The sequence below is a fragment of the Motacilla alba genome, chromosome 24 (genome assembly GCF_015832195.1).
Source record: "Motacilla alba alba isolate MOTALB_02 chromosome 24, Motacilla_alba_V1.0_pri, whole genome shotgun sequence".
NCBI classification, from domain to species: domain Eukaryota; kingdom Metazoa; phylum Chordata; class Aves; order Passeriformes; family Motacillidae; genus Motacilla; species Motacilla alba.
In genome coordinates this window covers 3,478,333-3,497,671 of record NC_052039.1, presented here as the reverse complement: position 1 = coordinate 3,497,671, position 19,339 = coordinate 3,478,333, and the positions used below count along the sequence as shown (strand labels likewise).

The following is a 19,339-nucleotide window of genomic DNA, read 5'->3' as shown; positions in this document are numbered from 1 at the left end:
CAGTAATTCCCCACCAAGCAAAGCCCCAGAAGGGGCAGTGTCAATAATTCCCCACCAAGCAGAGCCCCAGAAGGGGCAGTGTCAGTAATTCCCAATGAACCAGAGCCCCAGAAGGGGCAGTGTCAGTGATTCCCCACCAAGCAGAGCCTCAGAAGGGGCAGTTTCAATAATTCCCAACCAAGCAGAGCCCCAGAAGGGGCAGTGTCAGTCATTCCCTGACGGAGCAGTGCTGTGATTACCAATGACCATGCTGAAGAGCTGTCGCAGCTTGAAGAATTTGGATGTGTAGTCCCCAGCCTCTGTCAGCACAGCATCATAATCTGGAGAAGCAGAGAGCAGCACGTGTTTTAACAACATAAAGCAGCTCTGGGATGGCTTCATGCAAGAAATAGAAGCCCCAGGCACAATTTGCATGGCATTGTCCAGAGGATGGAAATGTGTACACTTTAATCTGAGTGAACATCACTAAACAGCCACAAAATTCCTTAAATTAGAGAAGAGCCATTCACACTTTCAGAGATCTAATTTGCACGTATCCAGAATTTCACACAGGATAAAGTCAACAATTAACCATTTTAACCACGGGCTGTTGGGACGAAAAGAGATTTATGGTAAAATTTGACTTCGTTTCCTACATTATAAACCCATTTTAAAATTAAAAATTGATGTTTTGAATCCTAGAAAAAAGAGATCACCATTCATCATCTGTGACAGCTCAGTTTACAATTCAGAATAAGGGAATCCCTCCTTCCTGGAATGGCTGGGAATTAGAAACACTCATGTAAGCCCCCTTTAAGGCAGGAATTTCCTTCTGGGCTGTGTCCTACCTCATGTCTCAGGACAAAGTGGTTGTGCTGATCACTTCTCAGTGTGCCTGGTGACTGTCCCCAGCCCAGGGCAGCCAGAGCTGCTCAGGCCAGGCAGTGAAAGCAAACTCACCATAGCTGGTGACATCTGACTTGTACTCATCAGCTTCCAGAGCCCCGTTCATGAAGCCAAAGTTGGTGCCTCCATGGAACATGTAGAGGTTGATGGATGCTCCTGTTTTGAGGATGCTTGCTACAGTATTCACCATCTCTGCAAAAAAAAAAAAGATTTTTTTTTTTTTTTGCAGTGTCAGGGAGGCCACAGACACAAATCTGGGCCAGGAACTGAAATCAGACATTGCTGTGCAGTCACAGTGATCTGTGTTGTGATTTGGATCTTGCCCTCAGTAAGGGGCAGCACATCTCCTGATTTAAATTTAAATTTAATTTAGATACTAAATATTAGTATTTAAATTAAACTAAATACGACAAATAAATAATTGCATTTAAATACTAAATATATCTCGTATTATTATTAAATACCAAATTATTTGAATATATTAAATATTTAATACATTCAAATATTCCTCCAGGTATAAAAGGGGTAAAGCTCATGGCCTCCAGCAGGAATTTTGCTTTTAAGAAGAGTTGCAAGGACTCCTCAGCCAGACTCCTAAACCAGCACACTAATGACCCAATTACAAAGACAATTGCAGGAGGATGGAAGTTGTTAAACCAGTCCTGTGCAGCTCTGCTTTCGCTGCTCTTTAGGTGCCCTGGGGGTTTGTTTTTTTTAGTGGTAGCCTTCCAAACGAGCTTTTAAACCCGGGAGGTGATGCACTCACGAGGGGCTGGGAGCCAGTGGGGAAAGAGAGAGGGAAACGTGGCTGGGAAATTGGGATAAAAAGGAGGCTGGGCCCTCCAAAAATGTGAGAGACCCCAGGGGATGCCCCATGGCCTCTCCCTTGATTGGAATAAAGTTCCAGGACTCCTCTGTCCTTTCCAGACATCAGCCTCTGATGTTTGTGGATGAATTTTCCTGACAGTTTCACTCGGTTTTGGGTGGATTTCAGGTTAGTTTCACGCAGTTTTGGTTGTTTTCACTCAGTTTTGGGTGGTTACCCCCAGTTTTGGGTCACTTTCACTCAGTTTTTTTTGTCACCTTCAGGAAGTTTTTGGCGGTTTCACTCAATTTTGAATGTGTTTCTGTCAGTTTAGGGTGGATTTCACTCAATTTTTGGTGGTTTCTCTCAGTTTTGGGTGGTTTCATGTAATTTTCACTCAGTTTTAGGTCAGTTTCTCTCAGTTTTGGGTGGTTTCATGTCATTTTCACTCGGTTTTAGGTCACTTTCTCTCAGTTTTGGGTGGTTTCATGTCATTTTCACTCAATTTTGGGTCAGTTTCACTCGGTTTTGTGTCGTTTCCAGGCACAGGTTGAACCTCAGCGGCACCAGGTTAACCCTGTAGGTGCTGAGACAGGCCAGGCACAGGTTCCCAAAGTTTTGGGGATTTTCACTCAATTTTGGGTCATTTTCACTCGGTTTCAGGTCAGTTTCTCTCAATGTTGGGTCATTTTTCGTTGCTTTTGGGTCAGTTTCACTCCATTTTGGGATGGTTTCGCTTAATTTTGGATACGTTTCTCTCCGTTTTGGGTGGTTTCAGGTCGGTTTCACTCAATTTTGGGTCATTTTCACTTGGTTTTAGGTCAGTATCAGGTCAGTTTCTAACAATTTTGGGTCATTTTCAGTCGGTTTTGGGTCGGTTTCAATTGGTTTTGGGTCAGTTTCTCTGAGTTTTGGGTCAGTTTCTCTGAGTTTTGGGTCAGTTTCAGGTAGGTTTCACTCAATTTTGGGTCAGTTTCTCTCAGTTTTGGGTTGGTTTCAGTTGGTTTGGGGTCAGTTTCTCTGTCTTTTGGATCACTTTCAATTTTGGGTGATTTTGGGTCAGTTTCAGGTAGGTTTCTCTCAGTTCTGGGTCGGTTTCTCTCAGTTCTGGGTCAGTTTCTCTCAGTTTTGGGTCAGTTTCACTCGGTTTTGTGTCGTTTCCAGCAGTGCCAGGTTAACCCTGTAGGTGCTGAGGCAGACCAGGCACGGGTCCCTGAGGCTGAAGAGCAGAACCCCCCCGAGCTGCTCACCATCGGCATCAAAGACATAGTGAGGGCCTCCCCAGTTATCAAACCAGCCGGTCCAGTACTCCATCACCATCTTGGGCTGGTCTTTCTGCAAGAGAAACACAGAGTTCCAATGGACTCAGCCTGCAGTCACCCCTTTGCTCCAGAGCAGCACCGCTCTGACCCAGCGTGGTGTCCCAGCAGGACACGAAATAAAACACCACAGACACTGGAACTGCGGGGGAGGAAGACGAAGAGGAAGAGGAAGAAGATGACGAAGAGGAAGAAGATGATGAAGAGGAAGAAGAAGAAGGAGATGACGAAGAAGAAGAAGGAGATGACGAAGAAGAAGATGATGACGAAGAAGAAGATGATGATGAAGAAGAAGAAGGAGATGACGAAGAAGAAGATGATGACGAAGAAGAAGAAGGAGATGACGAAGAAGAAGAAGAAGAAGACGACGAAGAAGAAGAAGAAGAAGACGAAGAGGAAGAAGACGAAGATGACGAAGAAGAAGAAGATGACGAAGAGGAAGAAGACGAAGAGGAAGAAGACGAAGAGGAAGAAGACGAAGAGGAAGAAGACGAAGAGGAAGAAGAAGACGAAGAGGAAGAAGATGAAGAGGAAGAAGAAGAAGATGACGAAGAAGAAGAAGATGACGAAGAAGAAGAAGATGACGAAGATGATGAAGAAGAAGATGACGAAGATGACGAAGAAGAAGATGACGAAGATGACGAAGAAGAAGAAGAAGACGACGAATAAGAAGAAGAAGAAAACAATATTAAAACCAATAATTATTTACATAAAAGTGTATGAGGAACTTCAGTACAAGGATGTAAACATCAGAAGGATCAGAAGAACAGGGTGACACGGTTTTACAGGAGGGTTTTCTTCTCAACTGGCACAGCCAAAAAGGCACCTGAGGAGCTCTGAACAAGAAGCTGTGGGCCAGCAATGCCCAGAACAAGCAAGCAGAGCTTTGTGCCTCTGCTAGTCACAAGGCACAGAGCACACAATCAGGTGCTGTCAAACATTGCTGGATGCTGCTGTTTGGGAGAGCTGCAGCAAAGGGCCAAACCAACTGTCAGTGTTTAGTTCTTGCTAAAAACACGCATTTATAAATGTCTGCTTATCTGCCAGGCCAGTGCCAGCTGAGAGCTTGCAGGTGCAGGGCAGCCAGTGCTTGCCAAGGTACAGCAGCAGACCTGAGCTGCTTTAATGCCTTTTTAATGCTGCATATGGTGCTGGCAGGGAAGAATTTGCAGGAATTAGGTCTTCATTAAAGGCTCTGCACACAGAGCAATTGCTTCCCATTTGTCAGTGCCTGGCAGCTCCCTGGGGCCCTGCAGGATGCCCCCTGTCCCCATGGCGTGGGCAGGGCAGTGTGTGCTCAGCCTGGCTGCCCCCCAGCCTCCTGGGCTTTGTTTCCAGGCTGTTTTGTGACAGGGGTTTTGTTTATTGCCACAGCAATTGGCTGAGGTAAGTGGCATTAAAGAAATTTGTGTTTCATTAGGAGAAAACAACTGCCTGTAATCATCTAAACATCCATGGAAATATATTAAATCAATCCATCCCCAGTGAACCAGTCAAAGAAAGGATTTTATCACCTTCTGGAACAAAAACCCGTAACAAAGAAAAGATACAAGAGCTTCATAACCCCTGCAAACACTTCCTAACTGGTCTGGCAAAGGAGGAGCTGCTCTTTTGGGGCCTGTGTGGTGGCAAAGGTGCCACCTTCTGTTCATTTGCAAGGTTTGGGCAATTTTGGCAGACCTAAAGGAGGTGAAAGCACTTCCAGCAGAGCCTCTTTTGCCAGCAGAGGAAAAGAAAACAAATGCAAGCTGTAGGACTGAACTGCCAGCAGGGCTCCCCTCCACAGCCAGGCAAAAGCCAAGAGGTGAGAAGAGAACTGATCAGGGCTGGGGGCAGATCCCAGTGCTCACATCCCTCATCTGGAGCAAGCAGAGCACAGGGAGAGGGGAAAGAGGGGGTAAAGAGAGAGATAACCTGTCACTAGCCCCAAATCTGCCACTCCCTCACCACTATCAGGACACTGTTCACACCATGAGTTCATTAATTAATTAATTCCCTCCCTGATGCACACCTCTGACAGCATGGAGGGGTTAAAATGCTCAAGTGACACAGTAAAACCTCACAAATCTACCCTGAATGAGGTGCTGGAGGTGAACAGCCACCAGAGTGCACAGACACAGAGCACCCACAGCATCAGGGTGAAAGAGTTTGGGAAAAAGATGGTGGAAATTCAAGAGTGAGGTCTGACAGTTGTGCACTGGGATGCTCTGGGTATCACTTGAAGAAGTCTAATCCCTACCAGCTAAACACAGGGCACAGCTGGATGAAAAGCCCTTTAGAAGGATAACAGGACACTTAAATCCTCCTTCCCTGATTCCATGAGGATTTGGCCTCGTGAGAAGGAAGCCCTGAACAACACACAAATCCCAAAGAGAACATCAGTGCTTCACTTCCAGTGCTGGAGAACATGGATGAACAAAGTGTTTCTGCAGCTCACCTGTACTGTGTCCAGGTATTTCAGCAGCCCAGGCTCCAGCTTCTGGAAGTTCACAGTGGCCAGTGCTAGTGGGAAAGGAAAAATGAATTAATTCAAACTCATCCAAAATGTCTAGGGGATCATCTCCTCAGCCCAGCAGGAGGGGACTGCAACACCTTCTGAACTCCAAAACAACCTCCTCAGAAACTGCCATCAAAGCCTCCACTTGGTATGCAGAATCCAAGTGAACCACAGCACAGAGTGGAATCCTCCCAGGCCATCTTTCAGCTCTAATGTGCAGAATATTAGAGAGAGAGAGCATCAGAGCAGCTCCTGGGGTGTCACCAGCTCTAATTAGAGCCTGTAAAGCACTTGGAGATCCTCACTTAAAAGGCACCACATAAAGGCAAATTTATTACAAAGCCCTGTCTGGATGGCACACTGCTCTGCCAGGCTTTAGCTGCAGGAATCCCTTCCCAGGCAATATCCTACAGCTTGTCATGTCTGTGGGGGTGAGCCAGAGCAGCCACAGGACAGGAGAGCCACAGAGAGCTGGAACTGAGGAGTTCTCTGTGCTTCTGCCCATCCTCAGGCTCTGGAGTGACTTCAGTCTGACAAGATAAAGTTTATAACAAGTCCAAGTGCCCAGTCCTGCATTTTGGCCACAATAACCCCTGCAATGCCATGGGCTGGGGGCGGTGTGGCTGGGCAGTGCCCCGGCACAAAGGGACCTGGGGGCACTGAGGGACAGCAGGCTGGACACGAGCCAGCAGAGTGCCCTGGTGGCCGAGGAGGCCGATGGCTCCTGGCCTGGATCAGGAATGGAGTGGCAGCAGGAGCAGGGAGGGCATTCTGCCCCTGCCCTGGGCACTGCTGAGGGCACACCTCGAGTGCTGTGCCCAGCTCTGGCCCCTCAGCTTGGGAAGGACCTTGGGACACCGAGCACATCCAGAGGGGACAGCGAGGCTGGAGAGGGGCTGGGAGCACAAACCCTGAGAGGAGCCCTGAGGGAGCTGGGGGTGCTCAGCCTGGAGAAAAGGAGACTCAGGGCTGCCCTCATCACTCTCACAGCTCCTGAAAGGTGCCTGTGCTCAGCTGGGCTGGGCTCTGTCTCCAGGCAGCACTGACAGAAGCAGAGCACACAGCCTCGAGCTGCTCCAGGGGAAATACAGGCTGGAGATCAGGAAAAGGCTTTTCCCAGAAAGGTGATAAAGCTCTGGAATGGCTGCCCGGGGAGGTGGTGCAGTCACCATCCCTGGGTGTGTTTAACACAGCCTGGATGTGGCACTGGCTGCCAGGGTTTAGCTGAGCTGTTGGGGCTGGCTTGGACTCGATGATCTTTAGGGTCTCCTCCAACCTGGTCATTCTGTGATTCTGTGTGGGAACACTCCCTACAGGACAGGAGACACTAAGCTGGGATCAGTGTCCCAGCCCCTGGCACACATTTCCACCATTTTTGTATCTCCCAGCCCTCAGTCACGCTGATATTTCTCCCAGACAAACTCTGCAGCAGCAATGATGTGATTCAGCATTAAAAATTGACTTCTAACAAGAGAGCTGCTATCAAACCCAGCCCCAGTTGTGTCAGGCAGAGCACTTCAAACAGAATATTTACAGAAGGAAAAGCTCACTTCTCACTATTTATACCTTGATTTTAATAGGCTGACCTATGTAGTGCTCTGAGCTGGAGAATTCAGCACAGAAAACACGAAAGGAGAACAAAATAAAAGGTGGATTTAGCACTGATGTAATATGTGAGCATTACAGCTCTGGCAGTTCTGAAGGAGAACATGCCCAGCTCTGCTTTTCATGCAGATTAACAGCACCCCATGGAAAAGAGAACCATCCCCAGAGCCTTATTTACCCTTCTCATGGGCTGTTCTTACACACACACACACACAGGGCATCCCACCACGGTCTGGAGGGACAGCAGAGGCTCTGTCACCCACCAGCTCCCAGAAGGGCTTCACAGGTCAGATCAAATTTGCAATCTTGGAATCGGATTGGGTTGGGATGGAAGGGACCTTCAACTCATCCCTGGAAGGGCAGGGACACCTCCCAGTAGCCCAGGTTGATCCAAACCCTGCCCAGCCTGGCCTTGGACAGGGACTGGGGTCCATCCTTCCAGGAATGGGGAGGGATTCTTGTCTCTCCTTCAACCCCTTCCTCAGCACCCTGCTGCTCCTCACTCGGAGCCCTGGTTATCCCACACATCTGTGAGGAACCCTGAGGGAGCTGGGGGTGCTCAGCCTGGAGAAAAGGAGACTCAGGGCTGCCCTCATCACTCTCCCAGCTCCTGAAAGGTGCCTGTGCTCAGCTGGGCTGGGCTCTGTCTCCAGGCAGCACTGACAGAAGCAGAGCACACAGCCTCGAGCTGCACCAGGGGAAATACAGGCTGGAGAGCAGGAAAAAAAGTTTTCATGGGAAGTTCTGGAATGGCTGCCCGGGGAGGTGGTGCAGTCACCATCCCTGGGTGTGTTTAACACAGCCTGGATGTGGCACTGGCTGCCAGGGGTTGGACTCAATGATCTTTAGGATCTCTTCCACCCTGGTCATTCTGTGATTCTGTGATCAGTGATTCTGTTATCAGTGACACCCTGGCTCTAACAGAGTGTTGTGACAGCCCAGAGGCAAACTGGGATCAAAGAGCTCCCAGCAGAACACGACACTCCAAACAAGGAGGAGCTCTGAAGCTGCCAACATTCACTCAGGAGGTGAGGCCAAGGCAGGAATTTCTCCTTTCTCCTTCTCCTGACAGCTCTGTGGCAGGCAGAGAGTGACTCTGTGTGGTCACAACTGAAAACTGCTGCACACCCAAAAACATCCAAAGGATTTTTTCACCGTGCTGGTGAAGGCCCATGACTCAGAAAATGAATTTATCCCTCTCATACTGACATGGAAAAGCAAAAGGAGGGAAAAAAAAGGACGGGAAAGTCTTTCCCTTAATCATCTCCATGCCTGAGATTGGAAATTTAACATCATTTATGACAGTGATAACAGGAGCACTCCAAGGCTGTACCCTGCAAACACTAAATTTGGGGAGCAGTTACACCCCAAACAACTGCCAGGAACACAGCAGAGAGCAGAGGCCAAGCACAGAGTAAATCCCAGCTGAAATTACCCCAAATTCTGAGAATCAGTGCCCCAAACAGCCAGATTTAGGGCTCAGTGAAACACAAGCAGCTGCACCTCCATTTCTTCACAGGAAAAAGGAGGAGGGTGCTAAGCAGCATTTTAAAAACTTACTAGAATTATACTTTATAAAAGGGAAGTGGGCATCCTTCTGCATTCTACACACCTGCACCCTCCTTTCCCCACCTAAGGTTTTACACCCCAAAATGAGCTTGCTCAGAAGAACATGCTGCCCCACAAACTACTGCTAAATCTACTGCTCAAATGTCAAACTCAAAATCAAGGTTTTAATGGACCTTTTTTCCTTCTCTTTTGAATTGCAAAGCATCTACCTTAAGAACGAGTTACTACTGCTAGTAATTGCTGAGGAACTTGTTTACTATCTATTGAGATGAAGCAATAAATAGCATTTTCAGCCTTGCAGTCAGGCAAAACATTAAGAAATGCTGGGTGCTGCCATCTCTTGACTCATCCCTTCACCCAGTCTTACACTTCATGTGGAAAATAAATCATTCTCAACCTTTCTGGGAGGGGTCTGGGTTTCTCCTGGCTGCACCTGCCAGCCAAGGGGTCCCTCCTGCCACAAACAGGACTCAGGGGGTGCAGAGGGTGAATTAAAGTCCTGCTTTCCTCCCTCAGCCCTGGCAGCACTCACCTCCCTCCACCAAGCCGAAGGACAGCCCGTTCTTGTTGTCCGAGGTCATCAGCAGCTCCACGATCCCTCTGTTTAGCAGGGCCTAGGTTAAAAAGAGCAAAAGCCATTGTGTTAGCAGAGTTTAGCATTTCCCAGGATATTAAAGCACTCCAGCATCACCTTCTGTGGGGACAGCCTGCAACTGGCAGTGCCTTGCAATGAATATTATCCCTGTGACATCTCCCATTCCTCCTGAAGCTTCCCTGCCTGCTTTTCCCAGCTTAAAGACCACTGGAAAAATCTTATTTTGTCTTAGAAGGATGGATTGGTTTCTCACTGATGCATCCAACTTTAGGATTTTAGCTTCTGAGAGCAAGGTAATAAACAGCTTCACTGCTTTCATCAAGAGGGATTCAGGTGGAAGGAGGAAAGGAAAAGCAGCTCAGGCCTCCTGACTGCCTGCCAGTGAGAGCTGGAAAGAGGGAAGAGCTGATTTTCCAAGGAACACCATCACAGGACAGCTCAGGTACAAATGTTTTTCAAAAATCAATGAATTCAGTGGTTCCTCAATATTACAGCTCTAGAGGAACCAGCACTCTAAGGTTCTAAAATCCACCTGCACACACGAGGTTCCTCCCATCAGGATTGTTCTCTGGCAGCTGGTCCTGAACAGAACAGTGCCTGATGCTTGGAGGAGAGATCAGTTGCTAATTAACCACTCATTTCACTGTACCTCCATTGGAAGTCACTCCTCCAGCTCCCAGGAGCTCTGAGAAGAAGGCTTCAGTCTCTTCAGTCTAAATTACTAATTGTGAAATGTGACAAAACCCTTTGGTTATTGTCCCTGCCTGCACTAAGAGCACACCTGGGCATGGCACAGTGTGAGAAACACAGAGCCTGCAGACAACCCCAGCCCAGAGCCAGGACAAGCTGGTGGCTTTATCAACCCATCCCCACCAAATTTATACCTGAACAGATTCCGGATCCAAACAAAATTCAGCTGCTGAGGGAACTGGAATTTCGAAGCAGCTTTACCAAGGTAATTCTTTGAGCCCTGCATTAATGCTAAGTTCCCTCCCCTCCTTCTGAGTGTAAATGCAAACCAGAGGAACAGCAGAGGTGCCACGCATTCAGGGCCTCCCAGAGTCAGCAGAGAAGCAGGAATAGAAGCTCAGCTCTGTGTGGGAAGGGCCACGTCAATACAATCCTTTCACTTTTAGGAAGGCAAAGGCACTGCACCCAAAAAGTGAGGTAAGCACAGGGAGTTGAGGTTTTGTGTGAGCTGTGGGTGTTCTCTAATGAGTTTATTAATTCCAGGAAGGTGCAACTTGGTCACAGATGCTAGAAGTGAATTAATCACCTTGCCACAAACCAGAACAAAGACTCAGAGCCCCACCCCACATCAGATCCCACTCCAACCAAAAACAAAGCCCTGCAAATCCTGCTTTCCCACATTTTCATCTCTAACCACCATTCTGTGCTGCCTCAGATGCAAACTGCACGCAATCCCAGAATATGATGAAACAGCACTGCAAAAATACACCCACAGGCCTGGCAGGGAGATCTGTCCTGACAAGTCTGAGACAGCACAAACTCTTTCCTCACCAAGCCCTGCAGAGCAAGGCCGAGCCTGCAGCCTGCTCAGACCCTCAGAACCTCTGCGTCCCCTTCATTCAGGGTTCTGAAAAACACTTGCTTGCCATTATCTCTGATTTGTTTGTGTACAAACTTTATATTTAACCTTGCAAGGAGAGTTAAACCATGAGCTGGAGTCGGCGCAGGAGCTGGCACAGCCCTAAGGAGATTAGCACTCCTGCCACGGATTGGTGTGTTTGAAGAGCCTCTGGACACCCTGGGCAACGGGACAACCTGAGCCTCGGGGTGCTCAAGGCACAGCTGGGCCACCCAAAAGGCCTCAGAAGGATCCCATAATCCCGTAGCAGAAGAGCAAGCCGGGATGGGTGACCCCCCTGGCGTGCAGCAATACCTTTAAGCATTCAGTGAGAAGAAATTAAACAACAAACACTGTGAGGCACACTGCAGATCTCATTACCTGCCCGCCCTGCACTGCTGCCGGGGGCAAACAAGCAGGTCAGCCTGCTGTGAGACCCACCAGGATAACCCAGCCTCCCTGGGCATGGGCCAGCCCCTTGTCCCTGACCAGAGCAGCCTGGCACAGTGTAACCCCTTCCTGACAGGGGTGAGGGAGGCATTGGGCAAATTAACCTGCCTGATGCTGAGCCCCAGGTGACACAAGTTTAGGAGCGTGCTGGTGACTTGTTCCCACTTTTCTGGCAGGAAAGTCAACAAAGGGAAACCTTTATCAAATATCATCTAGGGGTAGCAAAAGAGGACCTGCAGGTGAGAGCTGCTTCAAGGCCAGCTGTGCAATGCAGACGCTCCCCAGCTCCCTATCTCCCTCTTCTCTGGAAGACACAAGAACACAGGTTTATCAACACTGAGAGGGGCACGTGCCAACCCTTCCACTCCTGGAGGAAACATCCAAGGAAAATGCAGCTGGTGCTTTCAAGAGTCTCTCAAACCACGCTCAAAAGTTACACAGAAAAAAGAAAACACTGTAGGGAAGGAGATTTATGGGAGAGATTGACACAGAAACAAGTAGAAGTGCCACCATTACCATTTTCACATAGGTCATGTAGTTCGGGTCTTTGGCATAGGAACCGTATTCATTCTCCACCTGCACTGCAATGATGGGACCTCCTTTCTTGTACTGTGGGGGACAAAAAGGGAGAAGGAAGGTGTTCACCATGATTTCTAACCACCAAAAATCCCACTAGCTGGCAGGAAAGATGCACCAGCATCAGATGGACTCAGCTCCACCCTCCCATGCTCCCACACTGACAGAGAAAACTACAGCTTGTGCTGATTCCTGGAGCAAATCTGGTGCATTTTTGTAGCAGTTTTTTGTTATTGCCTGACCCTGTGCTGTCACACAGAGCCCACACTGGCCTGGGCAGCCCCTCGTGGCCCTGCAGAGGGACCAGGACGGTGCTTGCCTGGAGAGGGACGACGACGCGCATCAGGCGGTCAAAGTAAGCGTCCACAGCTTCTGTGAAGCCCTTGTAGGTCGTCCTCAGCTGCATCTCGGGGTCCTGCAGCAGCCAGCTGGGGGGAGAAGCAGCAGAGGAGATGTGTTAGACAGTCCTGTCCAGTCAAGCAGGGGTAGTTCAGCCTCTGGCATCAAGTCCCACCTGGGCAGGGATTATTGGTGTCACCGGCGGAGCCCTCAGTGACACCCTGAGCTGTGAATGACACCTCGGGTCCAGCACTCACTTGTAAACAAACCCAGGCTCCAATTCCCAATCTCCTCCTCTTCTTTTTGTTCTGCATTTCAGGCCCAAACTCATTTCATCACCTCTACCAATAATATTTTGAGGGTTACTCTTATCACTCTAAAGTGAATTCCCTGCATTCCCAAGGGCACTCTGCAGCCAAGAGCTCCTTCAAAAAATCCCAACCCTTTCTCAAATACAAGATTTCTGTAATTGTTCCCACTGTTTCTACTGCTGATTTACAAGGCTGGGTTCTGTTTGGAGTTAAGAGAAAAAAGGGCAATTTGTTGAAGAGCAGAACAATATAATGCTGTAACAATTTAAGGGGAATGAGCCTGCATCTTCCTTTTCTCAGCAAAATGAGGCCTTAACTAATATCTTTCCAAAGATTATTCAACTCTTAGCTAAATGTGGCTTTGTGGACTTAAAAAAAAATCATCTCCTCTACAGCTGGAAAATGAGAATAGTATTGTTGCTCTTTATTAGAATTTTTTATCTGTCTGATAAAAAAAAACCACATGGGGGAGGTGACAACTGACAGTAGATGCACTTCTCATCATCTAACCTGGACGTGGCTTCTGGCTCTGATCAGGAGGAGCTCTGCTCTCAGGAGTAAGTCCCTGACACCTGAACTCTGATGCCAAAGGCAGGTGAAAAGTGAAAAGCTAAAAAAATAACCCCCAAGTGTGTCCAGTGAGGTTTGAGCTCTGTGCAGTCAGGAAAACAAGTGGTAACCTGGCACTGGCTCCACTCAGGAGCCAGGCAAGTCCCAGGGCTCCCAGAGCCTCCTCCAGCTGTGCTCTTCAGGGCAAAACACGACAGGAGGCTGGCAGAGTTGTGGGGTTTCATTACTGCCAGCCATATAATGCAGATTTCTGGTAGGACTCTTAAAATGGAGCTGAGGTGGAGCAAATTCTCACACCAAGCTGCAAATCCTCTCCGTGTTATGCAGAGTCAAGGTGCAACAGCAAGATGGGTTCCCCCAATTCTGTTTTCTTGCTGTAACCATTATACCATAAAATAATTATTTTAAACACTCAAAAAAAATTAGAAGAGCTCCATAAGATGACGAGATAATGAAATAATTTCTGCTTTGGGAACACAGAAAATAAATATCCCCATCAAGCAGCCAGCCATTCCACAGCAATTCCTTTGAAGGAGCCTGGACTGTGTGAGCAGGAGCCTGGGGTTTGTTTGTCCCTGATGTTTCCCTGAAGTGAACAATTTCCACACTCACCTGGGCAGGCCCCCGAGGTCCCACTCTGAGCAGATGTAAGGTCCAGGGCGCAGAATCACCCACAGCCCATTTTTAGCTGCCAGGGAAAGGAAGGCCCTGGGGATCCAGACAGAGGAATTATTGTCTGCCTGCAGAACGCCCACCCCTAATACTCCAATCACCCCTGAATCCAGGTAGCAAAGCAGAAGGGAATTGCATGATGAAGTAACCACACTGGATTGGTGTCACCGTGATATTTTCTGGAAAATCCCTTCGCCAGGATTTCTTCTCCTGGGAAGCTGAGAAGCCTCAGAGAAAAATATAAGTTATGATTATCTGTTTCATTTCTCCCTGCTCTTCTGCTTTGGAATGTGCTCTGGAGATTGTTTGCCAACAGGTGCATGTTTGATTGGTTTCATGTGAATTGTTTTTACTTAATGACCAATCACCATCCAGCTCTTGCTAAGCCTTCTGTCTGTATCCTTCTTCTGCAGTCTTTTAGTATTGTTTTAGTAAAGCATTCTTTTAATATAATATAATATAATATCAGAAAATAATAAATCAGCCTTCTGAGAACATGGGAGTCAGATTCATCTCTTCCCTCACCCTGGGGACCCCAGCAAAGACCACAGATTGGAGCTAAATTGATTAAGTTGCCAGAACTCTAGAAGGATGACGAAGGGGAAGGAAGGAGTCCCCATTGCCTGATCAAGGCACATCTGGACATAACATCTTCACCCAAAGACCACACACCCCCTCCCCTCCAAAGAGGAGTTGTCCTGGATTGCCAAGCAAATCGTATTCTATTTGCCATCTGCATGGCAGCTGGCTGCTGTTCAGTGGCAGTTTCCCTTATCTCTTCCACAGCCACTCCTCCCTCTGGGGGAACATCTGCTGATAAGAGGCCATTGAATGTCCCTGCATGGCTGATAAGAACTGCAGCATCCCCCTGGGAGATGGGAGCCCAGAGGGAGGAGCCAAGCATTCCTGCCTGGATATAATCTGAGACCCTGGAACACCAGCACAGCTTCTCCACTGGATTCCCAGAGGAACAGCAACTGCCTCTTCTCCCACTGGAGCTTCAGAGGAAGACTCCACCCTTCTCCAGGATCCCTGCTCCAGCAGAATCAGCCCTGACACTCCAGGAGGGCTGCAGCCACAATTCCAATGGCACTGCTGCCAGCACCCTGACCCACAGGGTGTCAGGCTGTGTTCTGACTCTGGCAGTGTTGGTTTAGTTTACTGCATTGTTTATTTTATCCTTTTATTTTCTTCCCTATTAAAGAACTGTTATTCCTGCTCCCATATTTTTTGCCTGGGAGCCCCTTAATTTAAAATTTATAGCAATTTGGAGGGAGGGGGTTTACATTCTCCATTTCAGGGAGGCTCCTGCCTTCCCTAGCAGGCACCTGTCTGTCCAAACCAGGACAGGAGTATTTCATAACAGAGCTGTCCGTGCCACATACCTCAGGTCCAGGTTTTTACTGAAGTCAAACTTGCCTCGTTCCTTTTCGTGCAGGTTCCACGGCACGTAGCTGAAAGGCAGAGCAGGTGAGGGGTGAGCTCTGGCATGCTCAGAGAAAAACTGAAGCCCCATTATTCTTTTCCCACAAAAAGAAGCATGGAAATACATCATTATGGCCCGGTGGAGAGGCCGGGCAGGGAGGGCACTCACGTGGTGAGGGTGTTGAGGCCACAGGCTCTCATTTTGAGCATGCGATCCTCCCAGTACTCGCGGGGCACGCGGAAGTAGTGCATGGAGCCGCCGAGGATGCGGAAGGGCATCCCTTCCAGCAGGAACTGGGAGCTCTCTGTCTGCAGGCCCAGCGTCCTCCCCCACAGCCCCAGAGGGGTCAGCTCGCTCCAGTTAAACCTGGAAGAGAAAAGGAGACGTGTGAGCAGCCAGTCCTGGGGGAGGAATGTGTCCTCCTCATTGCACCTCACCCAGCACAGAGTCACAGAATGACCAGGTTGGAGGAGATCCTGAAAATCATCGAGTCCAGCCCAGCCCAAACACCTCAACTAAAGCCTGGCACCCAGTGCCACATCCAGGCTTTGTTAAACACACCCAGGGATGGTGACTCCACCACCTCCCCGGGCAGCCATTCCAGAACTTTATCACTCTTTTAGTGAAAAACTTTTTCCTGATCTCCAGCCTGTATTTCTCTTGGTGCAACCTGAGACCAGCTCTGACCTTCCTGCTTCTCAAGCAAGCCACACTCTTGGTCCTACAGAGCATAGAAATGGTTCAGAAAGCTCCAAGCCAGTTAGGATATCTTCCCAAATGTGGATTTAAATCATTTCCCTGGCTGCTTCCCTGCTGAACCCCCAAGCCAATGTGCCAAGCTCTACAATTGACTCTGCTCAGGCACAGAGCATGAAACCCACTTGCTGAAATCATGGATGGGCAAGTTTTCACTCACAATACTCACAAACACTTCCCCAACCGATGGAATTCAACATCTCCCTGCTCTGCAGGAAGAGGGCACATGGCTGATTTCCAGACCCATGTTCCAACAGCAGCTGCACCTCATCATTGCCATCCCAAATGTCTTGGGGCCTCTGGCATCTTCCAACTCAAAGCATGGGAAAAATAAAACCCCCTCACCTGATTCCCTGTGAACAGAGAACCTTTTCCTCAATTTAATGAACCCCCTGGATTATATTCATCACCTAGGAGAGACTAAATCAGCTGTCACCACAAACTTACCTCTGCCCACATCACTGCTCGTGTTAATCCTGAAAATGTTACTTGCCAGAAGAACCAGAGCCACGGGGCCAGCAGCTCCTCAGCACTCACCAGGGTCAACATCCTGCTGTCACAGCTCCTGCACTGCTCATGGCCTTGCTCTCAGCTCACTCTGGCTGAACCAAGCCCCCATCTTACCAAGAAGGCACAGAGCAGAGTCACTGCCTCCCTGAGCCCACCCCATGAACACACAGAGGGTCAGACAACGGCAGCTTGATCCTCATCAGAGCCAGACGTGAGCAATGGATTCCCAGCTCCAGAAAGCAGGAATGAGCAGCACATTTGGGAGAAAACCACAGTGAGAGAGGAGAGGCACACCTAAGGCTCCAGCTGCTGCCTAGGCTACGTGTGAAGCAGCTGTTAGCAGAGGGTGAGGATGCTCAGAGCTCGTGGCTCACAGGGATTGCTAACCAGCAGCCTCTGACAGGCCAGGGGGACTAAAAGGAGCTGAATCTAAGGCTTGCAGGGCACTGCAGGGCTGGCTGACAAGCTCAGAGGGTACCTGAGTAGCAGAGCATTCTCACAGGGCTCTGACACAGCCGGCAGCAGGCAGGGGTAATACCTGCAAAAGGAAGCCAGGTTAGATATTCACTGCCCCCAGGCAAGGAGACCCACACTGATTGTCCAGCCATTCCCAGGGATACAGGGTCTCTTTGAGCCAGGTTTCATAAGCTCTTGGAGATTTATATTATACCTAAGATAGCTCAGCTACTTTAGAAGGCATGAAATCAGCAGGATGGCTTCTGGGGCAGTGTTGGAAACAGAAACGTTTTAATAAAAGGCAAAATAACAAAACTCTTTACAGAGAAAACCCGAGCCAGGTGCAAGAGGCTCTTGCTCTTGGTAAAACACCCCACAAAAGCAATTAGTCCCTTTGTTCTCTTCTTTTCCTAGTGAATTGCTTAAGCAGGACTTTTGGCTCCTGTCCAATTAGCCATCCTTAAGTGTGAGGTGAAATCCCCCAGGTCCTGTGAGGTGTCTTTTTACCTAATCGAGGAACGGAACGAATGGGCTCTTTCTTTGGGGCTTTTTTCCTTTTTTCGGAGACAAAGGATAATTTGGTCACTCTGTCAACGGGAGGCACATTCCTACATCCCAGAAACAGTGCTGAGCAAGGAGACTCCGCTGCATCAGAATGTGGGGTGGTAACAACAGCTCTTGATGATGGCGCTGCTCAGGCAGGAGAAATGAGTACAAAACACCAATCTGCCACATTTAAAGCGTGCCCGAGTGAGAACAGGACCGAACATGCTCATCTGCATGAGAAACAGCCAGAGAGTGAGGCACGAGGCTGGGAAATGGCAGCATTGCTCCCAAGGAACTGCGATAAATTTCAGCAGCAGAGGAAAAGGTTCTCAAGCCCCAGACAGGACACCCCATGGCCACCTGCCCCTCTGTGCTGCTAAATTACAGATTGTGACTCTGGCAAACCAAACCTGCAGTTACCTCTACTTCTGTTACCCAGAGGTGGACAGCTCAAAGGGGTCTGCAGATGCAAAACTCCAGTTTTTCAAGATTAGGTTGGAAAAGAGTTCCCAAGTTGTTTCTTAGCTAGGTAGAGCTCCAAACTACCCCTGCACGCAGAAGTGCTGCTGAATGGTGCCAGAATGAAGGCTGTGCTCAGGAAGCACTCACAGCCAGATAAAAATAAACTAATCACTTAAGCTCATCTTCTTAATCCCTGGCATAACTAACCTGGCACATTCCCATCAAGTTTCCTACTATAAAACTCCCCAGCTCCATTGCTTTTTCTCCCCAGGAAGGGCTGGTAGGAAGCTCCCAGGCTCCCAATATTTTCAACACATTATCCTAGATATCCCGAAACCCACATTTCTCATTAGGATCTGTTCAAGTCACCTCAGGAAGAAACATTTCTGTGACTCAGCAGAGTTTTGTCCTGTTACCCTGAGCTGGACTGCCAGAGTTTCAAGTGTACCTGGGCTCTGCATTTCCTCCTGAGAGCAATTTATAGCTCCCAGAAGACTTTCTTTCTCACTCCTATGACAGAACAGTTGCAAATAATCTTTTTCTTTTTTTTTTTTTCTTTGTTAAAGGTTCCTGGCCTTCTTTGTCAATCTCAGGAGCCATCCCTGGGAGTGTTCCAGGTCAGGCTGGATGGGGCTGGGAGCAACCTGGGATAGTGGAAGTGTCCCTGCCCATGGCAGAGGGTGGGACTGGTTCATCTTTAATACCCTTTCCAACACAAATTCTAGGATTCCACGATTCTGTGATTTCATCTCTGCCTCCGGGAAGAATCTTTTGCAAAAAAACCCCAAAAACAACCATTCCATCACCAACTAACCCCAGAGCAGAGACTCTGGAGTTGGATTGGATGAGGTAGCCCAGTAAGATGGAATAAGCCTTTGCAAGATGGAATTTGAAGTGCAAAATACAACACGTGGAAAAGGAAAGTCCCAATTAACTCCTGAACCAAACAGCCATGCTGCTCATGCTCTGAAACACAAATGTGGCTGAAGTCCTCTCTGCAAGAGAGAGTTGAAAAATCTCTCTAATTGAGCACCAACCCTTGGTGTTCAACCACCCCATAGCCAGAGCAGCTGGGAGAAAAAGCTGATGGAAAACAGCCAAACCAGGGGAAAAAGGGAAAAAAGCCAACAATTCCTTTGCTGATGCTAAAGGATGTGCTTCAGAGGACAAGGGACTGTGCTGCTAATCCCTAAGCTCCACTGAGACCTCCAAGGGCTTTGCTGTTTATTCTGGGCTTCCTCTGGCCAGCGGAAAGTGAAAGCTCTGAGCTGCCCTGGCTCCCAGCTCGCTGCCCTGCACAGCCCCCCTGCTCCCAGAGCATGGCTGAGGTAACAGCAATGTTCTGTAAAACAGCTTATTCTGCACACACGGTTTATGCTGCACACAGGGGTTTTTGGATACA

The 19,339-nt window shown here is 48.6% G+C and overlaps 1 protein-coding gene across 4 annotated transcripts in view; it reads right to left on the bottom strand.

Annotated features, from left to right (window-relative positions):
* The window catches only part of LOC119711362 (beta-galactosidase-1-like protein 2), a 32,845-nt gene that overhangs the window by 11,820 nt on the left and 1,686 nt on the right, over positions 1 to 19,339 (bottom strand). For 2 of the 4 annotated variants that reach the window (XM_038161502.1, XM_038161503.1), the window contains exons 2-12: positions 16,952 to 17,011; positions 15,376 to 15,573; positions 15,167 to 15,235; positions 13,722 to 13,817; positions 12,209 to 12,317; positions 11,830 to 11,922; positions 9,213 to 9,294; positions 5,447 to 5,511; positions 2,941 to 3,025; positions 940 to 1,077; positions 240 to 320 (exon numbers count right to left, since the gene is read on the bottom strand). In XM_038161502.1, coding sequence (XP_038017430.1) covers positions 240 to 320; positions 940 to 1,077; positions 2,941 to 3,025; positions 5,447 to 5,511; positions 9,213 to 9,294; positions 11,830 to 11,922; positions 12,209 to 12,317; positions 13,722 to 13,817; positions 15,167 to 15,235; positions 15,376 to 15,573; positions 16,952 to 17,011 — 1,076 coding nt within the window. The remainder of the gene's footprint in view (positions 1 to 239; positions 321 to 939; positions 1,078 to 2,940; positions 3,026 to 5,446; positions 5,512 to 9,212; positions 9,295 to 11,829; positions 11,923 to 12,208; positions 12,318 to 13,721; positions 13,818 to 15,166; positions 15,236 to 15,375; positions 15,574 to 16,951; positions 17,012 to 19,339) is intronic. The other 2 variants (XM_038161504.1, XM_038161506.1) reach the window with 1 other exon arrangement.